The following is a 19,005-nucleotide window of genomic DNA, read 5'->3' as shown; positions in this document are numbered from 1 at the left end:
TGCTCAGCTCGTTCTCGTCTAGGGGGAGTAGCTGGTAATCAACTAGGTAATCAGCTGGTGTGATGCTGTGTGATGTCCCCACCTCGCCCAAAAACAGACAGTACACCATAAGTGATTAAATGAGTACAATTTATAAAGGTTACTATAACTAAGTGATTAATAACAATACAGTATATATGAAGAAAAAAATAAAGAAAAGGCGCCAAACTTATCAAAGTCCAAACCACTTCGTGCACAACCGTTGGAGCTCAATTACTGAAGTCTTCTGGCCACCATTCGACCCCCTACGAACTCCTCGACTCGCAGCTCAGGACCCTCCGAAGTGGTCAACCAAGCACATCTAGCTTCATCCCCCCTTCTCGGAGTACCTCCTGGCCTCGGACCCCCGCTTGGGGTCCGTTCCTCGCCCAGTTTACAGCATCGTGTCCTCTCTCTCTCTCACCCCCTCTCGCCAATCTGCCCAGAAGCCCGTCAACAAAAGCTTACAGACTCAGAAGAAAGAACATTCATCCCAATTTGGTTTACAAAGGAATACCATTCTCGTTATCAGTAAATTTTAACCCAAACAAGCTTCCACTCTCTCGCAACAAAGGAGCATTCCTGCTTTTAACAAAACAAAGAAGCCCTTTTGATTGCATACACAGTCACAAAGGAAAAAGAAGAAACCCCCATTCCTGTTAGTTAACAAAACAAAGAAACCCTTTTGATTACATACACAGTAACAAAGAAAAAAGAAGAAACCCCCTTTACATATGTAAAATGTTTATTTACACCTTTTGCCTCTATAGCTACTGATTGACCTGCTGAGTTCTTCCAGCCTTTTGTTTATTGTTGCAGATCCCACCATCTACACACTCTTTTATCTTCCAGATAGGGCATGAAAGTGTTTTTGACCACTAAGGTAAGGTTTTTAGCATATGAAAATGCAGAATGGTCTAAAAAAAAATTTCTGATGGACTCACTGCACATGGTGCTGATATGCCTACTCCATCTGCACTTAAATCTTTACAGAGTAGTTGCTTTTACCATGTAAGCAGTGCCAACCCCATTGGCAAGCTTCTGTGCTCAGACAGTCTGAGCCACTAGCTGGATGTGAAAATAGTCCAAAGCTAGTGATATAAATCAATCTATAAAAATTAACAAAAATAAAAATTGTTTTTATGTTTAATAATTCCATTCCAAAATAAATATAAATTAAATATTACCTCATCCTAAACAACTATTCCTCTCCATTTGAAATCAAAGGAGGCAACTGTTCTTGTGTTAGGTTCAACCAATTGCAAGTTCTATCGCCAGCTTCCCCATTGAAAAATGGTAAGGAATCAAGATCTCCACACTCACTGAATTTCATGAAGAGTTGAGCACATTGAGCACAGCTGAAATAACAAAGGTGCTCAACTGTCAAGAAATTCAGGACGTGTGTTCATAAACATATCCATCGAATCCTGAACTTGCTAACGACCTATAAATGGAAAGTTGTCAGTACCATGAGAAACTTCTCATCAGAAAATTTGGGCCACTAATTGATTCCTGCTCATTCTTCCTGTATTTAATATCTTCCACTTCCTAAGCCTTCAGGTAAACCACATGTATTTAGTTTGAAGAAGTAAACCAAGTTAAAAGTACGCTAGGTAATAAGAATGGACAAGATGGCTAAATCATCTTGGCTGCACTGAATGCAAGTTTGAGAGCAGGTGGCTCTTAAGGCACAAAAGAATGACCAGAAGAAACTACCGAAGAGTGCAAAGAAAGCTATGGAAGAATTAGTAGTTTAATATTGCTTAAAACTTTTATAGTTTTGCTCAGAAGCTATTTAATTTTCCACCCCAGAACCCTGCGGGTGCTCAGTGGTTGAGTGGATTTTTAGAATCCAAAGGAATCGCAATACGGAGATTGGCAGGGAAAGGAAGTTGAGGTGGAAAAATCACCATGATCTTATCAAATGTTCTTAATGAGTTAAAAAAATTATGTTCATACAGTTGGAATAGTGTTAGGTAAATCATGTTTGAATTTGTGATTCATCTTTATCCCTTATTGCTTCTAATACTTTAGATTGTGTGGGCTGAGTAAAATCAAGAGACTCAGAGGGAGGATAAAAATAATGTGATGTTACTTTTTATTTTTCATGTGATGTCAAATTTTCCAGAGCTGTAAGTACAGTAATTTATAATTTGTAATTTGTGATAAATTCTCATTATAATTTCTATGCCATTAATATGACAAGTGGCAAGATCCTGAACTTGTTAGAAATGGGCCTCTCCATGGAATGTATTTTAGTTGGATGTTGGGATGGTGAAACTAGTTTGGATTTATTAATTATTTAAACATAGGCTATGGCATTCATGGTCTCTCACAGGTGTTGACATCATTGGTGTCAAGATTAATGGTTTGAAATGGGAGTATTTTGGTTTTAATAAAGTAAAACAACTATAAAAGGACAAATAAGTTATTGGCAGTTTCTGAAAGTGTGATAAGACCTAGGAATGATTATCCTGTATTTTTTATGAGTCATGTGATCAACAACAGATAAGTTAACACATCTGATATTCAACTGCTGCTAAAATAAAATAAATTGCAGTGGTTTGGATTTTCCCTGGCGTGTTGTTTCCAAGAAGTGTACAAAATTATCCTGACTTCAGCATTTGTAATTGATGAAAATGATTTTCCTTCTGTATTAAGTTACATTTGAGGTGTTTATCTGTGTGAAGCAGCTTGACAGTGGAGTTGCAGCTTATGACAGACTTGCCAGCCCACTGTGGTATAAAGTGGAGCAGAACAATGCAGCTGACAAAATAGTCAGTAACAGTGTGGCAGAAGCATGAGCTACAGGGACACTCTACAGTTAAATATCTTGTTTATTCGCTTGTGTTTTAGTTACTTAGATTTTTCTAAATTGTTGCTGTTTTGATTTTAGCTGAACCAATAAGTAGCCTTTGAGCTGAGCAAATAGCCTGAAATGTCTGATAGCTGACTTGAGAGAGCTACTGAAGCATGTCACCAGCACATCCTATGCTCCATGAGAACACTTAATGTCTTCCAGAAATAGGCAGCAGCTGAGGGGTAGCTGGTGACCCTACAGTGCCTGCGATAAGATGAGAACTTCATGAATACCACATTTTACAGAAGCACTCAAACTAGAGCTATGTGGTCATCAGGGAACGAGGAGTGGGCTAAGCCCAGAAACACTAAGAGGTGGATTATGCATCAGGTTTCTGGGGTTGTTGAATACTGGCTGAATCAGAGCAAACCACAACACAGGAAGGGAGCATGATAGGTAGATAGAGTCATAAAGAAAGCTTTTGGCATGTTGGCTTTCATAAATCAAAGTGCCGAGCACAGGAATTGAGATATAGTGTTGAAGTTGGTCAAGCTATTGGTGAGGCCAAATTTGGAGCACTGTGTGTAGTTCTGGTCACCTACCTACCTAAGCATAACTGAATGCAGAAATTTACAAGGATATTGCTGGGACTTAAACTGAGATATAGGGAAAGATTCAGTAGGATAGGACTTTATTCCCTGGAGCACAGGAGAATGAAGGAGATCTACAGAGTTTACGAAACTATGAGGAGTATAGATAGGATGAATGCATGCAAGATTTTTCTCCTCAAGCTGGATAAGACCACAGCTAGAGGTCATAGGTTTAGGGTGCAAATTCATGTATTTAAAAGAAATTTGAGGGGAAAATTCTTCAGTTTAAAGGTGGTGTGACTGTGAAACAAACTGCCAGCAGATGTATTAAGTGTGGGTTCAATTGTATCAATTAAGAAAGATGGAATGGGTGTATGGATGGGCAGGGGTTTGGAGGGTTATGGTCTGGGTGCAGGCAGATGTGACGCAGCAGAAGATCAGATTGGCATGGGCTAGATGGCCCAAAGCGCCTGTCTCTATGCTGTAGTACTCTGGGACTTCAAATATTGTGTAAGGAAAAAAAGAAGAATCACATGGCTGGGAAAATTAAAGCTGACTTGTGTATCAAAATGCATGCTTATTGATGCAAGGAATGCTGAAAATAACATTGACATGGTCAAAGTGCAGGGTTCCACATATGGTTGTGATAAACTACTTATTGTACAGAAGCCTGCTTTAATCATTGCAAGAGTGAGGTTTTAGATAATATTGACTCCAAGGTATTTCAGAGGGACATGGGAAGAGCCTCCATTTTTGGCTATGACATGTAGAATACAACTGGCTATTTCTTGTAGCAGATATCTGATAAAATGATAAAAGCTAAAGGCAATTGTCTTTTTCCTAATATCTAAATGCTGAATGGGTTTTATTTCAAAGGCTGTTGAATAGCTTATCTATAGCTCATCTGTTTGCTGATCCATTGTCTTTTGGTACCCCAGCCCAAGGATTAATATGTTGGTCCAAGGAGGCATGCAATTGGAAACTTTTCTACACAATGATAACATTCGTGGGGATTCAAAGAATGAATCAATTCAGACAAAGAAACAAAAGGTGTGTTTTAAATATCGTGGATGTCTAGAAATCTTCATCACTGTCACAACTAAATTTCACTTGGGAATTGGACTGATGAATAGATGGAATAAAGTCTCAGTAACTTGATTTTTAAAATCCAAAATCTGTTACATTATTGAACACAGTGGGAAAATGATTTGTATGTATGTAAAAACCATTGTCAAGTATCACATAATATACATTTCAAAAATAGGAGTATGTGATCTTGAAAGCATGAAGAGACCACAATCAGTGTGGATCAGATATAACAACTCCTCACAACAATCAACACTGGTGCACCTCAAGGATGCGTGCTTAGTCCATTGCACTAATCTCTCTGTACCAAGAACTATGTGGCTAGGCACAACTCAGTTGCCATCAATACATTTGCCATTGTTGGCAGAATTTCAGATGGTGGCGAGGAGGCATACATGAATGAAATGGATCAGCCAGTTGAGTGGTATTGCACCAACAACGATGTACTCAACATCAGGAAGATCAAAAAATTGATAGTGGACTTAAGGAAGGGGAAGTCAACCTGTTCACACTGTGGGATCAATAGTGGAAAGGATGAGCAGTTTCAAGTTCCTGGGTATCAACATCTCTGAGGTCTGTCCTGGGTCTATAATACTGATGCAATTATAAAGAAGGCATGACTGTGACTATGTTCCATTAGGTATTTGAGGAGACTTGGTATGTCACCAAAGACACTCACAAATTTCTACAGATCTACCGTGGAGAGTATTCTAGCTGAGGCCACTGCGCAGTATCAGGAAAAGGGTTGCGAATTTGGCGAGCTCCATCATGGGCACTAACCTCCCCAGCGTTGAGGACATCTTCAAAACCCCCATCTCCCAGGACATGTCCTCTCATCATTGCTACCATCAAGGACCTTAAAACACTCAATGTTTTAGGAACCCCTCCACCATTAGGTTTCTGAATGGACAGTGAGCCCTCGTACATCTGCTCTCTTTTTGCACTACGTATTTAATTTAATGTCTACAAATATATATATTAATGAAATTTGTAGGTTTTTTATAATCTATTCCATTGCACTGTTACTGCAAAACAACAAATTTCACGACATATGCCAGTGATATTAAACCTGATTCTAATTCTAATGCATATCCAATCGACAAAAGGATTGGAGGCTGAGGAATTAATGAATGGATTTTTTTGACCAGAGTACAAATTGAGATCTTTTAAAGATCAGGTATGTGGAAAATTGTATGAAATTCTGGAAGGATTGTTTGGCAGAATGCTAAGGGCATGGTGATAAAATGCAAGAAATCAATCAGTTGTGCAAATAAGCTGCAGAAAATAAGATTAGTCTCAAATCAGAAAAGGCTTAAGGGTGGCCTGTCGAATATTTAAAACTAATGAGCTTAATGAAGCACTTGAAAGATAATTTCCTCTACCAAGTACAATGAGAGTGCCAGATTAAAAGACATGGGTATGGGGTTAAAATAATATTTCATCCTACACAAGATAGTTAATATCTGGACACTACAGTTGAGGCGTGGTGACTAAATTTCTAATAAAATTAACAACTTTTGAGTTGGGTTGATTTAGAGCAGGGGTTCCCAACCTTTTTTATGCCATGGACCCCTACCATTACCCAAGAGGTCCACAGATCCCAGGATGGGAACCCCTGGCTTTAAACCAAAAAAAAGGGCAGACTTTTAAGAATTAGTTCATGGATAATAGGCTGAAGCGGATTTTGTGCAGCCACTCTGGATTTAGTAAATTTCTTGAAGGAAGAAGATACTAAGCTTTTTGATGCTTATTGTGCTTTTTATTGGATCTGGAGTTGCATTCATTTTGTCCTCCTTTACACTGAAGAATGACAATAAACAATCCTGAATCTTAAAATTTTTATCTGAATCACGAGACAGCTTTTCTTTCTTGCATACCTCTGCCCTGAAGCTATTTTGCATTGCACTTGTGTAACATTTACTATAACTGAAATGAGGATCAAATTGAAAAACAGGAGCAGTGCCTGACTTCAAAATAATTTTCATTTCAAAGACACTCATTACAAATTGAGGATCTTTCTATTCTACAGTATTTTGAAAGTAGAATCAGGGAAATAATATGCACATTTTCTAATGAACTTCTATCTGCTATTTGATCTTTTCTTTCCCTAAATAATACTATTTAAAAATCCATCCAACAGCAGCCACTGACCCATATTACTACCTTTGATCCCTGATAAAATGATAGTGAGCATGCCAGAATGCTTTGTCTGCTAATTGAGTGACACTCTCAATTGAGTAACAAACATGTTACAAATTATAATTTTGAAAAGTCATTGGCAGCAATTCCAATTTTAATTTACTGAGACTGAGTTTACCTGTAACTGTTTTAACTCCTTGTTTTCCAAATATTGTCCAAACCAAAAAAAAGCTGGAAATGCTGGAAGAATTGAGCAAGTCGAGCAGCATTTGTTGAAAGAGCAACCAATCGAAATGTTACATCTGGGACCATTCTGTGGAAATAGAGGGTCAGTGGAGAGCTTAAACTTTTCCAAACAGATAAGCGTTGTTTGTCACATAAATGTTGAAGCATACAGTAAAATATGTCATTTATTTGAATGACCAGCCCCATCTGAAGAAGTGCTGGGAGCAACTGTGTTACCAAGCTTCCAGCACCAACACAGCATGCCCATAACTCACTAACCCAACTGTACATCTTTGGATTGTGGGAGGAAACTGGAGCATAGGAAACCTATGCAATCACAGGGGAACATACAATGTTCTTACAGTGGTGGGAATTGAACTCTGACTGTTGGCGCTGTAAAGCATTACACTAATCGCTACACTACCATCTCACCCCAACACACAAGATTAAAGTCTACATGGAGACAGATCAGGTGGTAAGGTGTATGAGTACTGTTGGTTAGTGAGGCATTTTAAAGAAACAGTATGAAAGTAGAACATAAGTATTATAATGAGAGACAATGTAATGATGTCTAAACGGAGCTGATCGAAGCACAGTTGGGAATTGGAGCACAATGTAGAAGATTTTAGACTATATTCTGGGGCAGGATGTGGGGCTTGGTTTTATAACTAAATTATAATTTATAACTAAATTGTTCTGAAGATTATTTTCATCTTCTGATTTATTTCACTTTGGATGATCAGTATGAATATCTTCACCAAATGCATTAAAGAACAAAAGGAAATGTAAATGATGGTAATCCAAGATGAAGAACCATTGGAAGGAGTTGGTTGTGGATTACAGAAGGAATGCAGACGGGCTAACCTCTACTGATGTCAATGGATCTGGGGTTGAGAGCTCCAGCTTTAAATTCCTCAGCATGCACACCACCAAGGACCTCATGTGGTCTTTACACACCAGCTGTATAGTGAAAAAGGCACAACAGCGTCTATTTCACCTCAGACAGTTGAGGAAGTTTGTTATGGCCCCCCAAGTACTAAGAACTTTCTACAGGGGCACAATTAAGAGCATCCTGACTGGCTGCTTCACCACCTGGTATGGGAACTGTACCTCCCTTAATCACAAGACTCTGTAGAGAGTGGTGTGGACAAACCAGCGCATCTGTAGTTGTGAACTTCCCATGATTCAGGACACTTACAAAGACAGGTGTGTAAAAAGGGCCTAAAGGATCATTGGGGACCTGAGACACCCCAACCACAATCTATTCCAGCTGCTACCATCCAAGAACTGGTACCACAGCATAAAAGCCAGAACGAGTAGGCTCCAGGACAGCTTCTTCCACCAGGTCTTCAGACTGATTAACTCATGCTGATTTAAGTGTAGTTTGATGTTACATTGACTGTTCTATTTATTGTAAATCACTAAGATTGCACATTGCACATTTAGATGGAGACATAATGTAAAGATTTTTACTCATGTATATGAAAGATGTAAGAAATAAAGTCAATTCAATTCAGTTTAGTGGTAAAGTTCAGTTCCTTGTGAAAGAAAGCAATCATTTGTAATTACTGGCATGTATCTTAATTTTGATAAGGGGATATATAAGGAGGTAGTCACCTTTTTTCTCATTGTCCTGACACAAATTTCCCCAAATTAGATAGGCATGGGAAATAGATCCAATTTGATGAACGGTATTATCTGATTAACATTTTGCAGTGAAAACCTTGTTTAATGGATTAAGGTGCTGATGATCTCATTTTGATGGTGCTTTTCAAGGGCTGTTTTTTAATCTGAAACTGCCCTTCATTACGAGGAGCTGCTCATTCCACATGCTTTCTTCCCCTTTTGTAAAAAGTGCAGAGATCATTTTAAATTATTTTCAAGGACATCGGGAATCCAGGGAAAAAATGTCAGTGTGCAGAAGGGCACATGTCATCTTGATTCAGCTCTGTAAACTGAATCACATTGTTGGAGAGCTGTCACATTTGTTGTGCAATCCCATTGTAAAAAAACTGCAGTGCTGTACTGTTCAAATTATTTATTTTTAAAATTGTATTTAGAGACGCAGCATGATAACAGCTCCTTCTGGTCCAACGAACCCATGCCATACATTTTTGGAAGGTGGGAGGAAACTGGAGCACCTGGAGGAAATCCATATGATTACGGGAGAACGTACAGACTCCTTACAGACAGCGGCAGGAATTAAACCTAAGTCACTGGTACTGTAAAAATGTTATGCTGATCGCTATGCTAGCATGCTGCCCCATGATATGTTACAGGTGATGGTAACGTCACACGATGCAATAATAGTTAGAGTTTGTCTCAAAATGTTTAATTTTGTTTTAATATATTTGGTAGCAGCTAGAATTAGAAAATTCTGGACTGTTGCTTGATGTGTTATGAACCTTACTCAGAATATTGACTGATTTTTAAATCAATTTTTTTGCACCACATGAAATGTAATTATCTCCAGAATAAATTGCTTCAGTTTATACATGAAAAATAAATGCTTCACACAGCTGAATCCAGGGCTCTACTTTGATTTTGAATCTTTTCAGCATAGTTGCATGGCATAAACTGAACAAATAGCACTGAAGCACCAACTTGCTTTAAGATGCGTGCAATGTGAAGTACAATGGACACACGGGTAGGTGAACCATATGTATTCTTTATTTAGATAAATCATTGGAATTTGAAATGAGAATTGAACCTTTTGATTTCCAGTGACCCATAGCATTTGTGATGTAAGTTCACCATTGCACTTAGTACACAAAAAGACGAGAAAGAGAGGTATGAACAAGATCTCTGAAACCTATTGTACACAGCAATATAAGTTCAATTTCCAGCTAGAGTTTTAAAAAATTCCTTAACTAATAATTTCAAAATACAGAGATTTGTTTAATATTAATAATATATATTATAAATGACCTGGATGAGAAAGTGGAGGGATGGGTTAGTAAGTTTGCTGATGACACAAAGGTTGGGGGTGTTGTGGATAGTGTGGAGGGCTGTCAGAAGTTACAGCGGGACTTTGATAGGATGCAAAACTGGGCTGTGAAGTGGCAGATGGAGTTCAACCCAGATTAAGTGTGAAGTGGTTCATTTTGGTAGGTCAAATATGATGGCAGAATATAGTATTAATGGTAAGTCTCTTGGCAGTGTGGAGGATCAGATGGACCTTGGGGTCTGAGTCCACATGACACACAAAGCTGCTGTGCAGGTTGACTCTGTGGTTAAGAAGGCATATGGTGCATTGCCCTTCATCCATCGTGGGATTGAGTTTAAGAGCTGAGAGGTAATGTTGCAGCTATGTAGGACCCTGGTCAGACCCCACTTGGAGTACTGTGCTCAGTTCTGGTCGCCTCACTACAGGAAGGATATGGAAGCCATAGAAAGGGTGCAGAGGAGATTTACAAGGATGTTGCTTGGATTGGGGAGCATGCCTTATGAGAATAGGTTGAGTGAACTCGGCCTTTTCTCCCTGGAGCGAAGGAGGATGAGAGGTGACCTGATAGAGGTGTACAAAATGATGAGAGACATTGATCATGTGGATAGTCAGAGGCTTTTTCCCAGGGCTCAAATGGTTGCCACAAGAGGACACAGGTTTAAGGTGCTGGGGAGTAGGTACAGAGGAGATGTCGGGGTAAGTTTTTTACTCAGAGTGTGGTGAGTACGTGAAATAGGCTGCCGGCAACAGTGGTGGAGGTGGGTACGATAGGGTCTTTTAAGAGGCTTTTAGATAGGTACACGGAGCTTTGTAAAATAGAGGGCTATGGGTAAGCCTAGTAATTTCTAAGGTAGGGATGTGTTCGGCTCAACTTTGTGGGCCGAAGGGCCTGTACTGTGCTGTAGGTTTTCTATGTTTCTAATATAATCACAACAGAAAAAAAAACATTTATTTATATATAGAATAACATACACGAAATACTGAAGGAACACAGTAGGTCTGGCACTATCAATGGAAAGGAAGAAAGAGTCGACATTTTGGACCGAGACCTACTATCAGGACTGGAAAGAAAGGGTGAAGAAGCCAGAATATGAACGTGGGGAGAGGGGAAAGATTACAAGCTAGCAGGTGATAGGTGTAGCCTGGTGAGGGGGAAGGTAGGTGGGTGGAGGAGGGGTTGAAATAATAGGTGGAAAATGTAATGAGCCGAAGGAGGAGGATTCTGATAGGAAAAGAGAGTATGGCATATGAGAAAGGGAAGGAGGAGGGGCACCAGAAGGAGTTGATAGACAGGTAAGGAGAAGAGAAGGGGTGAGGGGGGGGGGGAGCAAATATGGGGAACAGAGAAGAGAGAAGGGGGAAGTGGGAGAAGTTACTGGAAGTTGAAGAAATCAATGTTCATGGCATCAGGTTGGAGGCTACACAGATGGTATATGTGGTGTTGCTCCTCCAACCTGAGAGTAGACTCACCTTGGCAATTGAGGAGGCCATGTAACAACATGTTGGAATGGGGATGGGGACTGGATTTAAAATAGTTGGCCACCAGGAGAACCTGCGTGTTGTGGATGGAGCAAAGGTGTTTGATGAAGTCGTTCCACAATCTACATCGGGTCTGACCGATGTAGAAAAGGCTGCACCAGGAGTACTGAACACAGTAGGTCTTGATAAAGCAGTTTTATGTGTTGGCCGTTGGGTTATACAGATTATCATTTTATTCACGTTAAAGGAAGAAAACTTATGCAATTATCAGCAGTTGGGTCATTGATCTGGCTGCCCAACAACGTCTTAATTACTGCAGTGACGTACAATAAGTTATGTGCAGAAATTAGGATTGATCACTGTGCTGAACTGACAAGGTTAACAAAATGATGCTCGTGTTTACTTCTTGTGGCTGGTCTGTCACTGTCAAGTCTCTGATATTGCCATCTCTGCTTTTGTATAGAACTGTCATGTTTATTGTATTTTATCTTCCAGAACAAAAGAAGCCATGTTTCTTATCATGCTAATATAATAATGAACGGAAGGTATTTGGAGTCTCTGCATCCATGACAGACAATGTGTACATAGCCTGCAATTCAGTAAGATTTGTGATATTTATTTGAGCCAGCCAAACCTATAAATTATCACCAGCTGTATTTCCTTCCACTATTACTACTTTGTTTTGGAATATAAACTGATCTATTAAGAGTTACGAATGATTATACAAAATAGGCAGTTGTGGGAGTGAGTGAGTAATTGGCATTTTGTGGTTCTTAGTTAATGGTATAACATTAGTATAGATCAACAAGAAAAAATAAATTGCATAATTGTGAGACCTTCCTGATCGTAAAATGTCTCGCATTATTATAAAACTCAGGAAATGTGACAGCCAATTTGTATTCAGTAAGATTCCACAAATAGTACAGGAAAAGAACAAATAATTTGGTTGTTCAAATTTGATTTCCAGATATGAATTACCCCAGACATCAGAGAATTAGCCCTTTTTCTGTTTGCATTGTCGTCAACCCAGAATTTTATTCTCAGGTCCCTGGAATAAGATTAGAACTCGTTACTTTGGTCTTAAAAGACAGTTTTAGCCATATAATAGTTGCCTGCACTGCCATATGTGCAATGCAACAGCTAGTACCCAATGCCAAAATAACATAACGAAGGAGACCCTTGGTCCATTTTACTATTCATCCAGGACGAACCTACCAATACACATTGTTCTAATCATTTTGTCTTTCAGTGACTTTGAGGCTTTTGCTTCCACTACTGGGACTAGTAATCAATCCCAAGTGATAATCACTCATTATTGGTGAATTCATTTTTTTATTAGACATAAAATTACTTCAATTTCTTTGAACTGTTCTCATTTGTCTAACTCAGTAAAATATTTTTTTCAAAGCCATTTATTGTTTTTTCTCATGTGCATTTCATTACTTTTTTAATTTATCAGTTTATGAAATTTAGTGAAAATGAAGTACTGCAGTGCCCAAACACCAGGCCTGTGTGGAATCTCGTTCACCTGTGACTCTCCTCCTCCATATTCAGTGAGATTAATCCTGTAACCAACATGCAAATAATTCTTACTTCATGCTCTGTGATGAGTCAAAATTTCAGTCATTGCAAGACTGTATGCACAAACTTCTGGAGGATTCAGTATTGGGGCTCTTAATTTTATATGGATTTATAAATGGGGGCTGTATTAAGTAGTTTGCAGATGATCCCTATCGCCTGCTGTAAGTTATTGATAGACAAGACAACTGGACACAAAAATGGCAAATAGAATTAAATGCTAAGAAATATCAAGTAATGGGTAATTTAAAAATAAAGATGAGGAATAGCTTTATTTGTCACATGTACATTGAAACAAGCAGTGAAATCCATTATTTGTATCAGTGACCAACAGTCCAGTGATGTGCTGGGCGCAGCTCGCCAATGTCACCATGCCTCTGGCAAGGAAATATTGCACATCTGCAATTCACTCATACACCTTTAGAATGTGGGAGGAAACCAAAACACCTGGAAGAAACCCATAAGGTGATGGGGAGAACGTACCAACTTTTTACAGACAGTAGTGGGAACTGAACTAGAATGGTAATTGCTAACACTGTAGTGTGCTATGTTAACCATTATGCTATAGTGTGGGGAAAATGATAGCATTACAAACAATGCAATGAAGTGGAGGAATCTTGGTCGCAGAATCCTGAAGATAATAGGTTGGATTGGAAAGGAAATTAGGAAGATTTAGAGGATACCTCTGTGTATTAGTTGAGGGCAATAATAAATGGGTAGAGATCTCATACTATATCTGTCTAAAACACAAATTAAATACTGTGTACAGTTCAGTCACCACACTACTGCAATGATTCAAGCAATAGTGCAGAGGGATAGGAGGCTTCTGTCGAGGCTGAAGAATGACAGCAATGAGGACCGTGACCAAGCTAAAGTTGTTTGGAATGCAGGAAACTGAGCATCAGGTTAATTGAAAAATAAAATTGAGAGACTAAGTCAATGAAGGACCCATTTCCCTCAGATGTATAAATAAGGGACAGAGAGTTAACGCAGAAGGAGTAGATCAAATCAGAATTTGGGGATCTCAGATTTAGTGTCTGAAAGGATGCTTAAGGCAGAAACCCTCTGCATTTAAATGATGTCTGAATGGCACTATGATGTAATGGATTGACAGCCTAAATAACTCTTTTTGTGTTTGGCTTTGGGTATTTTGGGCTGAATAGCCCTATTGTGTTACAAAGATCTTTGCTTGTCCAATCTGAATTTTAAACCTAGCATCAAAGGATGCAATCCTAAAAGAGCCTCTCTTGACTTCACTGTCCCTTTGCATTAAACTATTCAACACATTTTCTTCATTATCCTACAATTCTTCTTCCTACTCGTATCTGTGAGTGGAAATCACAAACTTCATTGTGGAAGTTTATCAGTTGCATTGATATGAGTGTTAAAACTCACAAGGGATAATTTTAAAGTTTTGCACAGACTAGTTAAAAAGGTCCATGTTAGTTGATTTTGAACCAATTCTAATTTTAGATTGCTCTTCGGGGCTCTTTAAACCATGTTTTAAACCTGTCAAGTATTTGTCCACACTAATCCCATTTCCTAACATTTGGCCTGTAGCCTTCAATGCTGTGGCATTTGAAATGATTGTCTAAATATATCGTAAATAACTGGTGACAGTGGACTTGGATATTGACTGAATGAACTTTCATTTCAGTATCTCTGTGCCCTGTTCTATTTTTTTCCCTCTGCCCAGACCTCAAGGAAGTTTTTTTTTGCATGGGACAAAACATTGCTGGAAATTTGACTACCAATCAGTGGCTCTGACATTTATGATCATGGAGTGCTTTGAGAGGCTGGTAATGGCATCCATCAACTCCGGCCTCTCAAACAACCTCGACACTGCTTTGTGCCTACTACTGAAACAAATCTATGGCGGACACCATTTCCTTGATACTAATGTCTGAAGCATCTGGACAATAAACATGCCTCTTGTCAGTCTATTGTTTATTGACGAGAGCTCCAACTTCAATACTATAATTCCAAGCAAATGCATCATCGAACTCCAGACCTTGGGAGTCAATGCCTCCTTCTGCAGCTGGAACTTTGACTTCCCAAACAACACACTGCAATCAGTTAGTTTAGTCAGCAACACCTCTGCCACAATTATTCTGAACAGTGGTGCTCCACAAGGTTGTGTCCTCTGCTCCCTGTATACTCATGACTGCTTGACTATATTTACTCTAACTCCATTGACCAAAGTAGTGGCCATATCTCAAAGGGCAATAAATACAGGAAGGAAATGGAGAGCTCAATGGAGGCGTCATCATAATAACCTTTCCCTCAATGTTACCAAAACAAAAGAGCTGGTTGTTGAAATCAGGAAGGGGGGGGGGGGGTGGTGTGGGGTAGGCGTGAAGCACTTGCTGCTGTCTAAATCAATGGTGCCGAGGTTGAGAGCTTCAGATTCCTAGGAGTGAACATCACCAATACACTGTCCTGGTCCAACCACATTGATGCCACAGCCAAGCAAGCACATTAATACCTCTTCTTCCTCAGGAGACTAAAGAAACATGACATGCCCCTGTTGATCTTTGACAATTTTTATCGATGTACCATAGAAAGCATCATGTCTATTTGGATCTATCATGGCTTGGTATGACAACTGCTCTGGCCATGACTGCAGGAAACTGCAGAAATGTGAGGATGCAGCTCAGAACATCATGAAAACCAGCCTCCCTTCTATGGACTTTGCTCATGCATCTCGCTGCCTCAGTAAAGCATCCAGCATTTTCAAGGCCCCACCCACTTCAGACATTCTCTCTTCTCACTACTCTCATCAGGCAGAAGATACAAAAGCCTGCAAGTATGTACCACTGGGCTCAAGGACAGCTTCCAACTGGCCTCTTGTATGATAAGACAGACTCTTGACCTCACAATCTACCTCATCATGATCTTGCACTTTATTGATTACCTGCACTGCCCTTCTCTGTAGCTTTTACACTTTATTCTGCATTGCAGAGTAACACACAAGAAGTGCTGGAGGAACTCAGCAGGTCAGTCAGCATCTTTGGAGAAGAATGAAAGAGCCAACGTTTTCAGGCCAAGACCTATCATCAGCCTAAGGAAGGGTCTCGGCCCAAAGTATTGGCTCTTTATTCCTCTCCACAGAAGCCGCCTGATCTGCTGAGTTCCTCTAGCATTTTGTGTGTTTTACTCTGGATTCCTAACATCTGAATAATCCTGACGAAGGATCTTGGCCCGAAGCGTCGACAGTGCTTCTCCCTATAGATGCTGCCTGGCCTGCTGTGTTCCACCAGCATTTTGTGTGTGTGTTATCTGAATAATCTCTTGGGTTTATTATTCTGTATTACTATTGGTTTACCTCTTCAGTGCACTGTTTAATGATTTGATCTGTATGAACAGTATGCAAGACAAACTTATTTATTTGTTTAGCAATACAGTGCAGAACAGGACCTTCTGCCCAACAGGCTGCACGGACCAGCAACCCACCTATTATCACTAGCATAATCACAGGAGAATTTATAATGGCTAATTAACCAACTAGCTGGTATATCTTTGGACTGTGTGAGGAAACCCATGTGCTTAAGGGAAGAACATACAAACTTACAGAGGACGCTGGAACTTAACTCCAAACTGAGACATCCCAAATTGTAATAGGATTGAGTTAACCATTATGCTACCATGACACCCATCATTGTATCTTGGTACATGTGTCGATAATAAGCTTATACCACTATCAAAAATAAAACTGCAAATGCTGGAACTCTGCACTGGCTCAGACAGAGTGAATGCTTTAAGTGTGTGAACTGAAGTTCATTAAAGTAGATCAGCTGGTTCTTAGTGATGTAGCAGGCTACAATGGCATGAACATCAAAACCTGCCCGATTCTTGTGTAACCTGAACTTTTGCTTTTGTCATATTCTCCACAGTTGCTCCTGACTTAAAAATTCACAGAGAGCCAATTTAAACCCTTGACATATATGCTTGCAAATCCAGGGCTTTGAATGCTTGGTGATGGGGATACAGTAAGTGCTTTGTCTATCCAATGAAAGGAAGCTGGTCCCTTTGTTTGGCTCCAGACGTACTAATTTCACGAATGTCCAATCACAGGACGAGCTCGACCTTTCACACATCCAATGGCGAATGGGGCGAGACCTATTTCGGCCAATGGAAAAAATGACAGGTGCATCGTTCTAACGAATGAAAATCAGGGGCCTCTCTTCCAATGAGGAGTGGGGCCCTGTCACGGCGTTGACCAATGGAAGGCGGGTCCTGTTGTTGACGCTACCTTGCCGCGATAAGATGGCGGAGCAGCGCGCTGTGCGAAAGCGGAGTGGGGACAGCGAGTCCGACCGACGAGGTGAGACGAACGGGGTCCTCGGATGTACGAGCCGCCTTCACATCTCTGTGAAAACAAAGGATGGAAAAGGCGGTCGGCGGTTTCTTTCCCGCCGGGTTTAAAGTGCGAGCGAGAACGCGCGCCGGAGCCGTTGCCGGCTGGAGCAGCGCGCGCCTCATATGTATATATACTATGTGAAAACAACCAGTACGAAACATTATTAAAGGTGTATGGTGAGTGGTTGTGCCATGCACCTGTGCATGCAATGCAGAAGAGGCAGCCCGGTGCACTCATGCATGTGCACGGAGTGAAGCGCAGATGGCGACAGCAGCGCTCTTCTCCCGAGTCGCTCTTGGTGTCTTTTTAAAGCCGGCCACCGTGATTTGCAGGTTAATAACATTGTGCAGCTTGTGGAAAGAGGAAGAGAGGGGATGCACAAAGTTTTTTTTTGGTACGCATTTCAATGTTTGTCAGCTGCCAGAGTGGCAGCTGCGGAGGGCGATGGGGGGGAAGCACCAAGTGCTTAGATCAAGCTCAATGTCTTCGCCATCGCTTCGCTCCATTATTAATAAAAAAGGCAGTGGCGCCCATGGAGGAATTTGGTGCTGATGCATCGCACTTATTATTCGTGATTAGTGTAGGCAGACTCGGCGGGGGTGTCAGGACAACCGAATTCACTCATGCTTCCATCTTTCTCTGCTCTCACCAATAAGGGTATAATTCACAATCCCAACCGTTGCAAAGACATTAAACGTTTAATTCTGGTGCTTCGTGTATATAGGAAAGCAGCCGTCAGACATCAGTGAAGCAGGATTTGGCAGGATGAGCAACCTTCTCCCCCTCTCCCCCCCCCCCCCCAGTCTTTCACTTTATCTTCAATTTATTTTGCTTTCTGTCATTCTTCAGGTGGTCAAGATGAATTCTATTTTTCCCTTTATTCACCTTGGGGTCTCTCCTGTACCACGCCCCCTCCATCTGTCTCTGTTTTCACACTTACATCAACGTATCATGACAGATACTCGAGATAATTCCCTTTCCTTTTTGATACTATTGGTTAAAACCAGTGTAGTCAGATGAGTTGACAGTCAGACCTTGTCATGTTGTCGCTTACTTCTCTTCCACAACCCTTAATGAACATGTTTTACATACTCCCTAATTCATTTGCTGATTAAATACATGTGAAACCACATTTTCATAAGAAAATCCGTAGGAGCTACGGGAGGCATTAGTTAAATTGTGGATCTTTTAACAACGCTGTTATCTGACACTAGCCCTGTTGCCCCTTGATTGCCTTAATATCTTGATTCAGTCAGTCTTTTTCTTCAATGTAATCAGCAGAGATTCTCTATGGGTGGAGAATTCTAAAGATTCACTGTCTTTTTGGCTGCAGAAATAAATTCTGACCTGAATGCTGTGTCCTTATTTTGAGATTTTAACCTTTAGTTTGAGATCTGCTAGCAAGGAGAATCGTTATCCCTGCAACTACCATATCAACCCTTCCACGTAAGAATGGATCACCTCATTCTGCTGAATTTTGTATAGTGTGGGCATAGTCGGGTGAATCTTGTCTCAGGATGCATGCTGGTACACCTCCATTGCACATTGTCCTTCAGCAGGGTAACTGGACCAACACAGAGTATTTCAGGAGTTGTTTCAGTAGGGCCGATACAATTGTACAAAAATGTATTTACTCTCATTTGAATCATCTTGCAGTAAAAGTCAGCATTTTTTTTTCCTTCAATTTATGTGTGTTTTTGCATTTTATCCTTAAGTATTCATGGAGAAGGGCAGCCAAGTTCCTTTTATTATTTGTGCTTGTCAATCTCTTTACTTTAAAAAA

General features: G+C 40.2%; 1 protein-coding gene across 1 annotated transcript in view; it reads left to right on the top strand.

The window, feature by feature from the left end:
* Positions 1–17,111: 17,111 nt before the first annotated feature.
* LOC132392805 (double-stranded RNA-specific editase 1-like) overlaps positions 17,112–19,005 on the top strand; it is a 351,001-nt gene continuing 349,107 nt past the window's right edge. The window contains exon 1 of the mRNA XM_059967199.1: positions 17,112–17,186. Within this exon, the coding sequence (XP_059823182.1) occupies positions 17,129–17,186 (58 nt within the window). The 5' untranslated portion in view covers positions 17,112–17,128. The remainder of the gene's footprint in view (positions 17,187–19,005) is intronic.

Source organism: Hypanus sabinus, chromosome 4, assembly GCF_030144855.1.
Source record: "Hypanus sabinus isolate sHypSab1 chromosome 4, sHypSab1.hap1, whole genome shotgun sequence".
In the NCBI taxonomy this organism is placed as follows: Eukaryota; Metazoa; Chordata; class Chondrichthyes; order Myliobatiformes; family Dasyatidae; genus Hypanus; species Hypanus sabinus.
Note: the sequence above shows the minus strand (reverse complement) of the source record. Positions and strands in the feature narration are given on the sequence as shown.